Raw genomic sequence first — 16919 nt, 5'->3', positions numbered from 1 at the left:
ATACTGTTTTAAGCATCAAATACAATGAAATATTTTATGTTTCCTCATGCCTTCAGAATTTTTTAGTTGCACTTTCGTTTATCCTCTTGTTAAATCAACAAGTTCACAGATCATAATTAATGAAAGAGCTTAGACTAAATACAAATTTTAATACAAATACTATAAGAAACTGAAAACTTCTTAAACACATCATGAACAAAATCCTTTCCAATGGAAAAAATAGCAAAAAAAAAATTCCTTAAGTAACAACTTGAACCTTTTCTTTATCCTCTCACCAGCTACTAATTTCTCTTTGAGGGGACTTCAATATTCCGATCAGCTACAAAGAATTTCAAATGGATCTTTGTCTTCAGTTGAAAAAGTCTACTAGGCACATAGTAGTCACTAAAACTGCTTAAATTTGAATAATTTTCAGACCCAATTCTCCCTGAATAGAACTTCCAGAACAGCATTCAAGAGCAGTTTATTTCCTATTCCTCAGTTTAGAGCATAATGCAGTCTAACCCCTGAAAATAAGGCTTCACTTTGCATCTTTCACATGCGGAGAGAAAAAGGATGATCACTCTTGATAAACACGCCAGGATTGTTACAGAGGTTACATCTAATTTTGAGTATATGAGCATATTGTTATAGACCAGTAAGTGAGACTGAGATGCAGACTATTTCTGGATGTGATTTGAGCCAAAGTTTTCCAGTGGTTGCATCCACTGCTGTGTCATCAGTGCTACTGGTAATGCTCGCTTCCACAAAATTCACGAGTGTTAGCAACAAATCCGAACAATGAGGGAAGAACTTCAGTAGAACTAAGGAGGATGCTCTTAAAAGAGAAATAAATTTTATCTATGTTCTTAATTAAGATATTCTTACAGAAGGGAAAAAGTGTCAGAAGGACCCAAGCAAAGACACGCATTAGGGAGAAAATGTTTGACATGGTCCTATGAGAAAGAGATAAGGAAGTGTGAATGTTTTAGAAGAACTGTTATTAATCTTTGATGCATGACCTGCATTTTTAGTCATCTTTAGGTAAGCTAGTTAATATGAATACCCAATTTCTGAGTATTTGGGGCAAGGGAAAGACAGAGAGTTGTTTTACTTTTATAAAAGTGTTCATTCAATATTTAATAGGAGATATGGGCATTAGATATTAAATTTCATTACTTTTGTCTAGGAAATCATTTGTATTTAAATTTAAGATGAATCCCTACTCACTCTCTTTTTTTCTTTGCATAATAAAGCAATACAAAAATGAAACCCAGTATGGTACAATCAGCAAACAGTAGGAAAACTACAGATTTCAGTATGACCTCAGGAAATTTTAAAGCTCAACTGCCAAAACAACAGAGATTGTAATTATGGACAGCAACTTATACAATACAACACCTGAAGCCTTTTGTCTGTGATGCTTTCAAGTTCAAAAGTACCCATCAAAACCTTAAGGAACTGGTTTATTTACTGTACCTTCATGGAAGTTTTATGTCTTAATGCAGTAAAACAGGCTAGATCAAAATCAATAAATGAAACCACCGTTCATCTGAAAGATAATATATAATTACAGAAGTATGGTCCATTTTTCTTAATAATAATACGTGATGTTCTGAGACAAGTCAATTTCATGTGAAAGTATGAATGTGTATCATTGTTAGGAAAAGTATTTGTAATTATTTGAATTGCTTTAAATAAACTTTGAAGTTGAATGAGCAAATTTTTAACCACAGAAGCTTGCAAATTAAATCCTTCCTTTTTTTCTTCTTTTAAGGGAAAAAAATCAGACTTTTATTTTTAACTAAGGGAGAAATCAGAATTACACCAAAACACAGAAACTGTTTACAGCCTCAAGTGTTATACTACCACTATGATTTTATAAAATTTGAACAGTACAAGCTTTACCTCAATCAATTTTCTTTCATAAGAGCTGGCTAGTTCCTCGTTGTTTTCTGCTTGCTTCTGTTCTGGAATAGTAAATTCAGCATCAGTGCTCCAAATATTTGGTAAAACTAAAACAAAGAGATACATAAAATTAAAATGTTAAATTATATAGACATTAAAAACATCCTGTTTAGAAATAATAGCTCTAAAAGAACTAGTTAAAGTATCAAAATAGAATGTAATATTACACCCTATTTATATTAATATGTAAAAAGCAATTTTACAAATACTAACATACAAATACAATAGGGAACTTTCTTACAAGCAGTATTTAGACAGGTTGTCTCATCTTGAGAGAAAAAAAAAATACAAGCTAAAAGCATTTGGCTATTTTGTGACTACAGTTCCCAAATATGTACAAGCAGTGACTGCAATTGCTAGCCAAAGCCTTTGAAAACTAAGTTTCTGCTTCTCTCGAGTCTTTTTTCTATTTCTTTTTCAGAACAACATTTCATATTACTTGCATGTGATGATTTAGACAGCATAGAAATTACAGAAAATAGGGCTGAGAAGGCACACTACAGACATCACCTAATATTTCACATCTTTGCATAATGGCAAAATCAGCCATATTTATTTCATTCCCGACAGTTGTCTAACTTATTCTTAGAAACTACCAATAATGAAGATTTCATGCTTCCCTGCACAGTCTAAGTATTCTTCTCAGAAAGGTTTTCCCAGTAGCTAATCAAACTTTCTTCACCTGCCATGTAAGCCCATTACTTCTTTTCTTATCTACAGTAAATGAGAAATACCATTTATTCTATCCCCATTCCTAGTTACTGTCTACCTCTTTGAAGATCACTGTAAGGCCTATTCTAAGTCTCTTCTTCCCCAGATTACACAAAACCAAGTTCCAACTTCTCCTCACAGATCATGAGTTTCTAGAAAAACAAATTAGAACCTAGAATGTTCTAATGAAAGAGAAGTTTAACAAATGCATCCATCAATTTTTAAAATCTAAACTACATAGACAACCACTACAATATAGATAAAAGACACTATAATTCATCTGAGTAAATACTCCAGGTTGGGAACTGATTGTTGCTTCAAGGAAGCATATACACATTCAGGGGCTAGTTATTATTTGAAGTGAATTTTGAAAGCTATTTTAAGAACTGTTAGCTTTTGTAAATCTTGCTTGAAGTTCTACAGCCAGAAACTTCTGAGATCAGCATTTTTATACAGATACAGTTTGGCTACATACAGCACTTCTGCTCAAACAACAATTCTGCATGAAACTCTCATCCGTAAACTGATGAAAAGTCCTTCTCCATTTGAGTATTCCCTATATAATTTTACATGTTTTACTTCCAAATACCACATGAGACTACAGGAAAGATGTATTATAATTTATCATAGCTATTTTTGCACTTACAATTATGATACACAAACAAATCAAAAACTCAAGTCAGTAAGAAAGCAAAAATGACAGGGAAAGATAGGGTAAAAAGGGCAGGACTCAGTAAGCAGCTAGTATGAGCTCCACCGAACAAAACTTCTTAGTGGTTCACAACACAGTCCTCATATTCATCACAGCTTCATAACACTAACATTTATTAACCATGATATTGGGGCTACAGAGAATACTGGCACACATTTCACGAAGTTTAGTAAATTAATGTGTTATGTAATTAATGTGCAATGAACTATTAATTAATGAACTATGCTTTCCTCAGTTTTACACTGCCTATACAGACAGAACCTATAGGATAATTTTATTATTGAATAGTTTTTCCATAGAACAATTTATTAACCAACTCATCTACAAGATTTATTCTTTGCATCTTTCTTAATACCTGGACTGCCATGCACAGCTTCATGTTTTATTTTTGTATTTTGACATACAGAAATAATCACAACGCTCTAAAAGTCTCTAAACTGAAAACAAAATTTCAAGTTACACAAGAGGCAAGACATCATTGTGCTTTTAAGTTTATTTTAAACTAAAAAAGTCTGAAAAGTAAAAGTCAGATACCATTAACAACATAAGAATAAAATAGTCATATATTTAACACTTCTATTACCCCCAGTAAATCAATACCTCATATTGCAATCAGAATTCCAATGATTTATGCTCAACTTCTACAGAAAGGACAGGGCATCCAAAATGTTAGAAGCTTTAACCACTGTTTTGTTAACCAAATGGACATTTTAAAATGTTCGCTTCAACAGTAGTCTGTTACTAAAATAAGGTACTGAAATAGTTCTCCATTTTAAAGATAAAAAAGTAGAAATTATATAATGAAATGTAAGGTAATTAACTAATAGGGAATAATTAAGTTTGATTAATGTCACCATGAGCTGCCACACAGAAATGTAACAGATAGAGACAAAGAAGTATGCAAAGCTTTTATGGGGTGTCTTACACCAAAGAGGGGGAAAAAAAATTCATAATGAATTAACCCAGTAAATTATGTGCTACGCAAAACATGCAATAAGCAGTGTAATTTCATATTTATTTAAAGACTGAAATACCAAATATTGGGTGCATCATGAACTACCTGTACTCAAAATTTTCTTTTTAATACGTTTTCATATAAAAAATTTTAAATGCCTAGAACTGAAAATAATCATTTTACATTACAGGTACCCACATTCACAACTGAAAAAGAATTCAGCCTGCCAAAACAATTATCTAGTCTGTACAACCTGTTGTTTTCCATCACAAAGGCCTTGCAGCAATGGGAAACAGTAGGTCATATAAGCCACCAAGCACATAAACTTGGTCATTGGAGGTACATGTTTAAGTCAACTTTCCTGTGACATATGTGCAAAACTAGAGGATATTTCTAGTCACATCCTATGGGATGCCTGCTTTTTAACCAGGTAACTGGAGAAAGGGCGCAGAGAGGCACTCAAGCTGACGATTGTTGTATACATGACTCTAAGCACAGGCAGCTTTGATACTGGCTGTTATTATAATATTAGAAATGGCTGCTTGGAGGGAATTTATCTCAATTCAAAGTTCAGAACTATTTTTCTGGAAGTTCAGTATTTGCCCATGGCATGAGATGATCATATACTTTACCTTGCATGTGGTAAATGAAGCAAAAAGGGCCGTCACAGAGCTAGGTTATTGCCAGACGTACACTCTTAACTTTAAAGACTTCTCTTCAGAATTCTATAGGACTTTTTGGCCATCTATCCAGGATTTTCAAACACTCGGCAGGTAGTAAAAGCTGCCACTCCAATCATGCCACTGGACATTAGGAAACTCCATGACTAACTCACTTTACACGCTTTGTATAATGCATGAGCTATTATCTCTGCCAGGAAGACACTGTAAAAAAATACTGCAACCCTAGAAATAACTTATGCTGTAAATATAGCTTGCAAAACCACCTAATATCATATCACTACACTCTTATATGATTAGCTTATAGAATTTGACTATTTCCAACCAAGACAATTTTCTTCTTATATAGACATTTATATAGATATAAAGAAATCTTTTCATTAAAATATTCTTATGTTAATTCACATACCAATATAAAAAACATTGCAGAGAACACTATCTGTAACGTGAGCTGCATAAACAAGCCATAAAAGTTTCCTACAAATGAAATTACACTTCCCCCCGCCCCCACCACACATGGTATCCAAGTAGACTAGACAACTAGAGAATAATCACCATTTCAATTCAATAGACCCTAAAGCTGATCTGAAAAATGGCTAACTGCCAGTTATGCCAAGTAGCCAGATGCTTCTGTTGTAGCAGGAGCTACATTAAGTTTCACTGTTCATCATCCTGCAACAGCTATGTAATCAAGAGGAAAAGCATCACAGTTCTACCAATAAATGTGTTCTGCTCCCAGTTTAAGTATATAACAGACAATTTAATGAATTTTATTATTAAATGTCTACAGAATGCTCTGAATAAAAAAATATGCCATTAATTTTTTAAATAAACAGTGAAACAAAATTCAGTGCTGACAAACTGAGCTGGTAAAACTACTCTATACAGGAATGCAGTAATCCTTAAAATAGCTAACTTCACAAACTGTAAATTGCCTTTGCTTTTTGAAACTTATGAATACAAATTGAAATTTAAGGATCATCAGAAATTGATGAAAAGGTTATCACATAAAATTCAATTTTTCTCCTGCAGCTCTAATATGTGTACATCTTTTGGTCAAATTCTAGAAGCTCTTAGGTATATCCTTAAGTTAGGCAATTGGTTAGGCACTGCTAATTAAAAGGATGCTTTCCTGATCTAGTTTTTTAAATAGCACGTTCAGTTCTTAAGGGGTACATGAGCATTTTTAGTCCCATTATTGTATGCCAATGTAAAAGGAAGAATTTACTACATCTTTCTATGCAGTGACAGAATTTCATCTGTTCAAAAATCAGAGACCATTTTAGTGTTTAATCTACTTGAAATTTCATAATGCTTGCTCACACTGGAACATGACATACAAGAAGAATTTCTAGAGAACAAAAATAATTCACAGTTAACAGTGCACTATTTTCAAAAGACTTTTTGTTTTTAGAATTTTTCTGCCATTAATACAGCATAAGCAGATTTAGTAAAGGTCCCATATGAAAATAAAACTCTGCTAGTTGAAACAGTTTTTGCCAGATGGAAGAAACATACCAGATGGTATTGGATAACTCAAGATTAATTTTATTCTTTCATTGGACTGTACTTTCAAAAGCATGCTATTCCTTGTTTTCTTGCAAACACAATATTACTTGTAAGCAGCTGTGTGCATGCAACTCCCAATTCAGATTAGTGGCCAACTCACTCAGTACCCTTTTGAACTTAAGATGATTACTATTGTTTTTAATTTGCAATTCCTTTATTCCCCAAAATTCTACAATTTTGCTTTATCAAGTTATCGCTTGATAAAACAAGTTATCACTTCCTAATTATTTTTTGTTCATCTTAATGAAACTTCAGAAACAAACAAGTGGCAGCAAAAAAGTTTCCATTCTTCCAGACATCATTTATTTGTGATAGTAGTAACTCAGGTTTGTGGTGAAATCCTAAAGTGCTGTTGTGTTCACACTATTTAAAAAATAATTAAAAAAAAAAAGAAAGAAAAAAGGTATTAATTGACTGAAAATAGAAAAAGAGAACAACTTACTTATGTGATCAACATATGTTTTTCATACAAAAGCACTATGCTCAGTTTCACCTGGGGAAGGTGAAATTGAGGGTTCTTCAGCTCTATAAGCATTTTATGCATATTCCTGCTGTTTGTATTTTGAAAAGCCAGTAGCGATTAATTGGACTTTTAACACACAGATTTAACAACCACATCTGAGTTTGGGGAGGGGGGAAATCAAATACTGTGTTCAAAGATGATATTCCTTTTAAATAAATCAGGAACACAGGAAAAAGAGGAATATGTATGAATCATTCCTATGCAATTTTATTTAACTTTAATAAATTTTATTTATTTTAACATCTCTAACAATTTTTCCTATACAACAATGAACCAACAATAAACACTCATACACTAGCAATTCTAGATAATGCTACCTGGGCTGCACAGTACAAGGACCTTAAAGACCACATGGCATTAATTTTACCAGTACCATTTTGCATGTTCTTCTTATGAAGGTCACAATATTCACAGATTTTTAATTACTTTCTTCTTTTCATAAACTTGAAAAAGTTGTAATACATATTATAAGTTTCTAACTAGGTTGCAAAAGTTTTCTATACTCAGAAACCACCTTTAATTTTAAAACGAATTCTTGTATGACTTGTACTGAAGGAACAGATAGTTGCTTTTAACTCAGACTTTGAACAATGCTTTCTAAAAGAAGGTAAAAATAACGTTGCCTAAATGCATCTCTCGTTACTTTAAGTTCTTTTAAATTTCCCTATTATCCTTCTGTGAACATTTTTATCTTAATATAACTTTCAAAATTATTAACAAGTTATTAATAGTTATCTTTAATATTTGCTTACTATTAAAAACAAAAAGGAGTTATTTCTATGTTTACTCCAGTGGCTGCAATCAGACATTTAATGGATTTAAAGACATCCTCAAGAGGGATGGCTGTGAACAACACACTGAAAGAAAAAGGTATAACCTTTATTTAAAAAAAAAAAAAGAGAGAGAGAGAGAGAGAGAGAGAGGGAGGGAGGGAGGGAGGGAGGGAGGGAGGGAGGGAGGGAGGGAAACATATTTAATTAATGCACTTCAGAAAAAAAATTCCAAGTAAGTTTTGCCAAACTTTCTTAAGGAGGTTAGTCAGTTAACTTCAAGGGTATGTTTGGACAAACTAGCAAACAACGCCATAAGTAAAAATGGTCTATAGAATTATTGTCTCTAAGCAGCTTTGAAAAATGATACACATCCAATTCCTACTGGTGGTTAAGAAATTAGGATGCCCATTTATTAAATATCTAAATATGAAAATCCAACTGTTAAGTCTATGGCAGTGATCACTCATTTTGAAAGCTAATATGTTAGCTTGGGCAATTCACTTATCATGTTGGCTGAGTACTTTTTTGTTTTTTAAGTTACCTCAACCAAACTATTATTCTAAGTTTCATTTATAATTTTAGGAAACTATTTAAAAGCTATACTCTATAGCATTTCATCCAATTTACTGCAGTGACCGTGCAGATTCTTTTCTAGTCACAACAACATAAAAATAACTGTAGAAGTTTTATTTATTTTGAGCCTTTCAAAGTAGTTTCACGGAAACTCTAAATACACAGCTTTCCAAAATCTACAATATATTTAACAAGACTTTTGTTTAGATACCATTGGGAAGAAGATTAAACATCACTGAAATTACTCATTATGATAATGTAAGGGAGCAATGAAATTAGTTGTATGCAAGTTTTAGCATCCCTTGTGAAGACAGCTTCCTATCATTCTAGCAAACGATGAGGGCTAGGAGTCTTCCAAGCTTAGAACAGAACTCCAATTCCTTGTCTATAAGTAAGATTAGTTAAAAGTCTAGATAGCAGCCTTATTAACCTTATTCTATAAGTGAATAAATTAATATGCAAGAAAGAATAGAATTTTAACCTAAAATGACAAAAGCAGAGGACAGTAGTTTCTTCATCCTATTGTCTTCACAAAATTGTCAAAATCTCAGAACACAGTAATAAGACGGTTCTTGCACACATACGCTATAATGCTTTCACGCATGTAACCTAACTAAGAACAAAATGACTTATTCGAGTTGCATTCTGGTCACTTTTAGTTATACATAACTAGAATTCAACAACTTGCCTTAAGTTACACAATCATGGATGCACTGAAAAGTACAAATAGCTCTTTCCAATAATGCAAATTCTCAGGTACGAAGGCTCACATCTGGAAAAACTGAATGTTTATGCGGAAAGACCACAAGATATATACTCAAACCATGAATGCACTTAGTTCCTATAAATCTGATAAAAAATTGAAAGAAAAAACACAGTTTTTTGGATGAGAGGAGTATACAACAAATTCACATTCACAAATGACAACCTTACTAGCAGACTATTTTTAGACAGAAGTTTTTTTCATATTTCTCTCCTTCTTTAAATAGTGTGGGGGTTTTTGTTGCTGTTGTTAACTGGAGAATTTTACCAGAGCAAGATGTATATATAAATATTCACATAATCTAATCAATGCGTTCTGATAATCAACTTCTCCTTCAGTAAGGAGACATGGGCCAATTTAAGAGTAATTAAAGCAGAAGTATACATGGAAGAGATGTTTTCTGGTGACCAACATTAGTTTGAACACAGCAAGACGGTGGGGAAATGCCTAAACCCCAAAGGTTCCAGGGAACCATTGAACCTGAACCTAAAACAAAAAACAAGAGGCTACATGGACACAAAGATTCCCAAAAGAAACAAAGCTTGAGCATTGCTCCAAACTAAAAATGAGAGAGACTCAAAGTATATGTATGAGCAAAATAATGTCTACATTCACAGGACAATGTATGTGCCTGTGAAAAATCAGTAATCATAAAATACTTAATGCTGGCATTTAGTTCTTTTACATTTCAGAGCTATCATTTTAGTGAATTCCTAGCAACTATCCAAATCATATCACAGTAGATGGTAAACAATGGAAACTTTTGGAAATGTTCAAAATGACTGCCACAACCCAAACACTGCAAGGACAGACTTAGAGATTACACCATGAGTTTTAGCTATTCCAGAAGATGCTTTCCTGCCTGGCTCCCATTTGCCAACTCCATCAATAAGTCTTTTACAGCATAAGTAATTTCTAAAGAGACTGAGCTGATATAGAAGTCCTGTGATAACTGAATAAATCATAACATATTTAAATCCCTAAATAAAGGATTTTAGTCTATATTTAGATCTTGCTAGCTATGACTATGACAGAACTGAGATGACTGTCTTAAAATGGGATCCCTAGCCACAGGAGGAAAAAATACCAATCTACAGGCTTATGTCTTGCTTCTTTTTGTTCTTTTAACTTATCAGTTTTCTCTCTCCACTCAGTTGGATGCACGCCATTTTCTATTTTTCCTGTCTCAGAAGAAGAGCTTGTGATGTATATACTGTTCTTCAGTGATCAATATTCAAATTTCTTTCTCTAAGCATATTAGTAGTCAGGGACTACTGATATGTTAAGTACTTTTCTGAATCAGAACTACATACTACTAAAAGTTTCAAATAAATCACCAGTGGCAACATAGAGAAATGTTTCCTTCTGTAGGAATAGGATATGTGAAGTCGAGAATGTAAGACAAATTACTACAAACAGTGCATATAGCTGAAATTTATTCTGGTCATTAATGATAAATATTATGGGCAATTTAGCATAGATTGATTAAATACCCTTTGAACATAAAAGATATATATTCATTTTTAGAAACATTGGTACTCTTCCACCCCCCTTTTTCATCTATAAAATCTGACCATCCTACTCAGTTTCTATTCTTATCACTCCCTAATTTGCATAAGTTTAACATGGCAGAATATAGCTAGCCTAGAATTTTTTTTCCTTTTTTTTTTTTTTTCTTTTTTTATAATTATGCTTTTCATGGAAACTGTTGGTATCTAATGAAGGATGATTTCTACTATTATAAAGAAGCTTAAAAGATGGTTTTCATGAATAATTCTTAATAGGAACCTACACTCAGACAATGTCAGAAGTAAAAATGTGTGTTTTTACTAACAACAATCCTTTTTAAGGATGAATGAAGTTTTTGAATTACAGATTGGTACAGTAACTTGCCCTTAAGAGCAGAATTAATGCAGTATTCATTCATTCACATTGCCACCTATAGGACCACAACATTGACAATTCCAGAGAAGACAGTGCCAATTTCTAAAAAAAACACTTAGTCCCTCAAAATTCCTTCTGTAGTCAGTGAGGATACAGGCACCACTAGAAGGTGATTCAAAATCAGGGCTCCAAGACACCCTGTCAAGGAGCACTTTTATCTCCACAGACCACAGAAGAAATACAGAGAACACAGTCAATCACTTAACTGCAAATTTAGGATGCAAAGTTTGCTCATTAGATTCAGACTGCTTCTGCAAAGAAAGTGAAGTGTCTGGTCTTAATACAAAGTGTATTTCATGCAGAGTCTACAAATACCAATCTTCAAAATAGCACTAATAGCATACACCAAAGATGCTAGATTTCATCTCCTCAAAATAATTACTCTTATGATCTAATATCATATTAATTGAAAGATCATTTTTAATTGAAATTTTCATCTGCTAGCTTCTTCATGGAAAATGTCCTATCAAAAACAAGTAATAATACTTTCATAAAACTCTCACCGATCAGGAAAAAAAAAAAAAATCAGTAAAAATATATAGTAACAAAAAAAAAAAAAAAGCTCTCTCTTACTCAGAAGGAAAACCTACCAAATGTGTTATCTTCAGTATTAGAAGATATTATTCTACCATGGCTGGAACAAATGAAGAGGACTTAAAATTACCTCTTGCTAATCCTACTTTCATGTAAATGATTTTATTTACCTTGGTGAAGATTCAGCAAGGACATCAACAACCAGAAGTTTCTACTGAGTAGTAATTTGATAGTACGCCATCACATAAAATTCCTTTTTGTCTAGTATCAATCTGTATTACAAAACTATTCACACAATAGTAAATAGCCCAGTCAGAAATACATCAGGGATAGGGCTCACAGAAACGGAACTGCCTTCTTTTCGGAGCTGGTACTTTCAATAGGGGTATGTTGGGTAGCCTGGGGAAGCATGAACCATTCCCCCAGTCACATTAAGATTGTTCCATGTGGCTGAAGTAGAGGCTATGGACTTGGGTTGGCACAGGCCTGGGAAGCTGGTCATCTACAGAGACCAGAGGCTAGTTATTTTCAGGATCAATCCAGAAACAATGCAGATTTCTGTAAATCAGAGATCTGGCTGTACACTAGTTATTCTTTCACTTTATACAAGTAAAGTTTTTATACAAGTCCCAGAGTCACATCCATCATTTGGCTACTATACCTATGCCTCCAACAAACTCTGTCTCAGTGGCAGCTTACAGAAACAGAAAAGCTGTGCACGGATTTTTTTCCTTCATTTCATCCTTACCTTCCACTGCTTGACCTTCTCTTCTAAGCATCTGGACAGCTCCTACGTACTTCTTAAGCTGCACTTTAAGCACCTCATTTTCTCTGTTGATAAGAAGAACAGTACGAGCAAATATTAGTCTTTTCTCAAAATAACGGAAGAAAGCCTACTTAGTGGAAACAAAAATGTTATCTGTGATGATGAGCTCTATCTAGCTTGTGTCTTCAAGACAGAAAAAAATCATTCCTTACACATTAAATTAAATGTTAACAGCAGACTAATAGAAGAACTTGTTTTCCAGGGCCATATAAACATACCAGGGCAACAGATATTATAAAGCTTTGAATTATGGGATTAATTGCTCAATTTAGATTTTATATACTATGTTATGTTGATAGCAGGTAAGTGATATTGTCTATCTAAACCAAAAGTTGATTAAAAAATAACGGTAAGATACTAAATACGAAAATTCAGATGGCCGGGATAAGATTAAGTAATTATTTCACTCGTTGTTGAAGTATTGAATGCCAAGCAAAGGAAAATTCAGCGCTAGAAGTTGACTTGATCATTGTAATGGAATGCCAGCTTTATTTGACAACAAGATTCAAGGCAACAGCTTTCCACACACCATTCCAAATGAAAACAAGTATTCATATCTGCCACTATCATAGCTCCACCTAACAACATTAAACAGCTTAGTTTTTATTTGGAGGGAAACAAAGGCTTGTTTTTAAACAAAGCTGACAAATTGCATGACTGAAAAATCAATTACATGCCTGAGCCCATTCAGCTCATCAAGTACTCATGACAGAAGTACTTATACAGAAGAAACTTAATTAAAACTTTTTGCAAGAGTGAATAGAGAGAAGATACCAAGGTGGAAATACTTGGAATCACATTCTGCCACAAATGCAGCACATAATACACAGAACAGCCAGAACTTGTTACAGGGAGAACATGGAGAGGTCAAAATCATGCCATAGGAGGCATACAAGCTCCAGTAATGATGAAACCCTAGATAATTACACATTACTGAAAGATGTAAACAGATTATACCCAAGAAAGGAGGAAGAAAAAATCAGGGTACACATAACAGAACAGATTAGCAGAACATCTTTGAAATGTTGTATTTTAAAGGATAAATAAGTAAATATAAAAGCATTTTGGCAATTTTTATCCTAAAACTATTATAAAGTTAGTTTTTGATTAGAACAGGTTTCCAATATTTCTTCATAAGCACAATTAGAGAAATACATACACATTTAAATATTACAACTTATAAATGCCACATATCTCTAACAGCAGGATAGATTTTTATTCCATTTGAAGGTTTTTCAAGCAACTGTAGGAGTCTCTCAATAGTTTTGCGAGTATTCAAAATACCTCTTTTTATTTGGAGAAGTTCCAACAAACTACTCATAAGCTACTGTAGCAGGGATCGACCTTTTAGCAGAGTAAACGATGTTCTATAGCACTTTTAAGCATGAAATTGCCTAAGACTCAGTTAAACTGCATAGTTAGCTTTTTGCTTTTACGCTTTTACACTTTTCCTGAAGATATATCAAAATATTACAAGATTACATGTGTATCCCCTATCAGCCATTAACAGTATTTTTGCTTAAAACCAGAGGAAAAAAAACACACCAACTATATTCATGAATCAGTAGATAACAACAAAGAGGAACATAAGCATTAAAACCTAAATAATGATACATGAGCAACATTTATCAATTTTATAAAGCATAAGAAGGTACCTCACAAGATCCCTAAAGACATAAGTAACATACATTAATATTTATTAAGTATTTCTATTACATCAGATGTATTTGAAAATTCACCAGAGACCAGTATACATATACACAAATTACAGGAAATATCTTAAAGATCCTACTAAATTCCTGTACTGAAACTAAGGTCAGAAAAAAGAGATTATATACATGTTCAGGCCTTGTTCGTACAGCAATTCCTGACTGGTATTACTGGTGTAAGATATCCTTGTTTCTAAAACTATGAAATGAAACATTAATAATAAAAGGTTTAATTTTCAATGGCAATATTTAGTCACTCTGTCTGATCAGCCAAAAAATCATGTTAATACAAAAATGAAATAGTTTTATTGAAAAGAAATTTTCTTAAACTGTTCAGAAATGGTACAGTGCTAGAGAATATCTTGGCAACAAAGAATTTGCTTATGTACTATCTTTTCTGGAAGACTAACTCAGACGAAGAGGAATGAGTAAGTAAAGTCAAAACTACTCTAAGAGTGATCTTTTAACAACATAGAAAAGTCAATATTTATAGGAAATGTATACTTGACTTTTGTGTATATAATGACTGAAAAGATAGCACATATTGTTACTGATCAAATGCATTTGCCCACCAACATGTTAATTCATGCTAGAAAAAAATAGCAACTGTTCCCTACGGTTTCTCTCATATTAACAGGATTAATCTAAGAGGATACCAAGCATCATGTTCTCATATCAGAGGCAGGGCAGCGTGGAAGACAGATGCTACTCATACAGAGCACAGTTGTGGATTAACCTCCCTCCTGGGACTTCTGCTGTGTTCTTGGAAAAGGACCAAGCCTCACCAGATGAAGTCTCCCCCACCTCCTCTGTGCTGTAACAGCCTTTTCAAAAACTGCCATTATTGTGGGGGGAAAAGGAGTGGAAGGAGGCTGGCTATTTTCCAATAACGACCACAGTTTCTGTGATGAGTAGTTACATTTATTCAAGTATGTCTGTCTGTGTGCACGCGTGTGCACGCATGTGCATACACACCAAGCATAGATAAGCTCTACCATGCACGTCAAATTAGACATGTCTTACATTCTTCAAAATAAAATTTCTGGCTCATAAGAAAAATGCCTAACAGCAAGAAAGTGTTTTACAAAAGCTGACTTAAAAAAATTTTATTAACAAGTGAAAAAAGACTATGTCTTTAAGTTACAATTTTTGTTGTTGAGAAAGAGGTCATTCTGTAAGAACTTGGAGGGAGATAAGAAAGGATTTTTTTCCACCATTTATCACAAAATCCAGCTAAATACAAGTTAGGCTAGAACTATCAGAATACAACTAATACATTTTGGCATCCAGCCAACCTCTCTACACAGTGACCCAACGTTTCTTAGGTTGCCTCTTTCCTGCTGCTGGAAATACGGGCTTTGAACATCATTTCTTGCATAGCTGTCTCTGTCTGGCAGGACTCAAACATATTTTTACCTCATTTGGCAGCCTTTTAGAAGAGTTCTAGTGCAATATCAGGATAAATAGTCAATTTATAATTTCACCCCTATTTTGATAAAACTTTGTTTTCCTCTACCTCAACAGTAAAAGAAAATAACTGTTTCCTGCAAAAGAGTAGAAAATTGCTTCAGTGCTTCTGTTAAATGAACAGGAAGGAACACAAGGAAAAGGAAAGAATTTGAAAAAGAGTAATTTCTCGTGTATCTCAACTATACCAGCCTGAAGAATAACGTAATTAAGTTTCTGGCACTAACACCAGAGGTGAACAAGTATTTTGTGTGGAACTTATTCCGAAAATATATGTCTGTCTTCTAAATTCAGGCTTACAAAGAATCCAACAGATGACTGTCTCTTCTTAAAAATGCATTTTTTAAACACCGTACAGGTATCAGATCTCCAAATAATTGCATGAATCCTGAGAATGAAATGAAACACTTTACTGCAAGAATATCTATTCTACATACAGATGTTAGACTAGATGACCTCCTGAGATCCCTTCCAACCTGAATTATCCTATGAGTAAGATTACAAATAACTTATCAGAAAACAGTTAGGATTGCGTGTAAAACCTAAATGAAACATGAAACGTAGAAGTATCACAATTAGAAGTGGAAGTTGAACTACATTTAATAAAAACACAAAAAGCTAAAAACCTCACCCTGTAAAGAGGCATAACGTGATAAACTTAACTGCTTGTCATGAAAGACAAATACCATATGCAAAATAAAGTGCAATATTATTCTCATAATAGATTCATAACATAGACTGTGCTCAGGTTTATGAAATGGCTCTGAAGAAGAAAAACACTGAGAAGGGAAGTCCTTTTCTTCTACAACAGTTTTTTCATTCCAGAACATTTTTAGCATTACTATCACATCTGAAAAAGCAAAAAACATCTCTGCAGTTAAGATCAACCAACTTCTTCATTTTTCTTATCAAACAACACATCTCACCTTTTTTAAAACTGATCTTATAACTTGAGACACATCACCAACTAACTAAGCAGGAAGAAAAAAAACTGTCACTGAAGAAAGAAATACTAATATTAGTTTTTAAGAAACAGAGCAACGTATTTTCCTCCATTTCCCCTATCAGCAGTTGCCTAAGTTAAGTGATGCAACCATTTCAAGGTGCAGAACAGCCATTTCTTCCATCACTGTATATTCTGTAAGCTAATCTGCTTGCCTCCTCTTACCAAGTATATGTATTACTTAAGCCACATCCTTTTTGTATTTGGCATTTTATATTAATCTGTTATAC

General features: G+C 33.4%; 1 protein-coding gene across 5 annotated transcripts in view; it reads right to left on the bottom strand.

Moving 5' to 3' along the window:
- SNX29 (sorting nexin 29) overlaps positions 1-16919 on the bottom strand; it is a 159678-nt gene that overhangs the window by 98056 nt on the left and 44703 nt on the right. For all 5 annotated transcript variants that reach the window (XM_026096345.2, XM_026096344.2, XM_026096348.2 and 2 more), the window contains 2 exons: positions 12433-12515; positions 1888-1994 (listed from right to left, as the gene is read on the bottom strand). In XM_026096345.2, coding sequence (XP_025952130.1) covers positions 1888-1994; positions 12433-12515 — 190 coding nt within the window. The remainder of the gene's footprint in view (positions 1-1887; positions 1995-12432; positions 12516-16919) is intronic.

The sequence above is a fragment of the Dromaius novaehollandiae genome, chromosome 14 (assembly GCF_036370855.1).
Source record: "Dromaius novaehollandiae isolate bDroNov1 chromosome 14, bDroNov1.hap1, whole genome shotgun sequence".
In the NCBI taxonomy this organism is placed as follows: Eukaryota; Metazoa; Chordata; class Aves; order Casuariiformes; family Dromaiidae; genus Dromaius; species Dromaius novaehollandiae.
The sequence above is the reverse complement of the archived record's forward strand: the minus strand, read 5'-3'. Positions and strand labels throughout refer to the sequence as shown.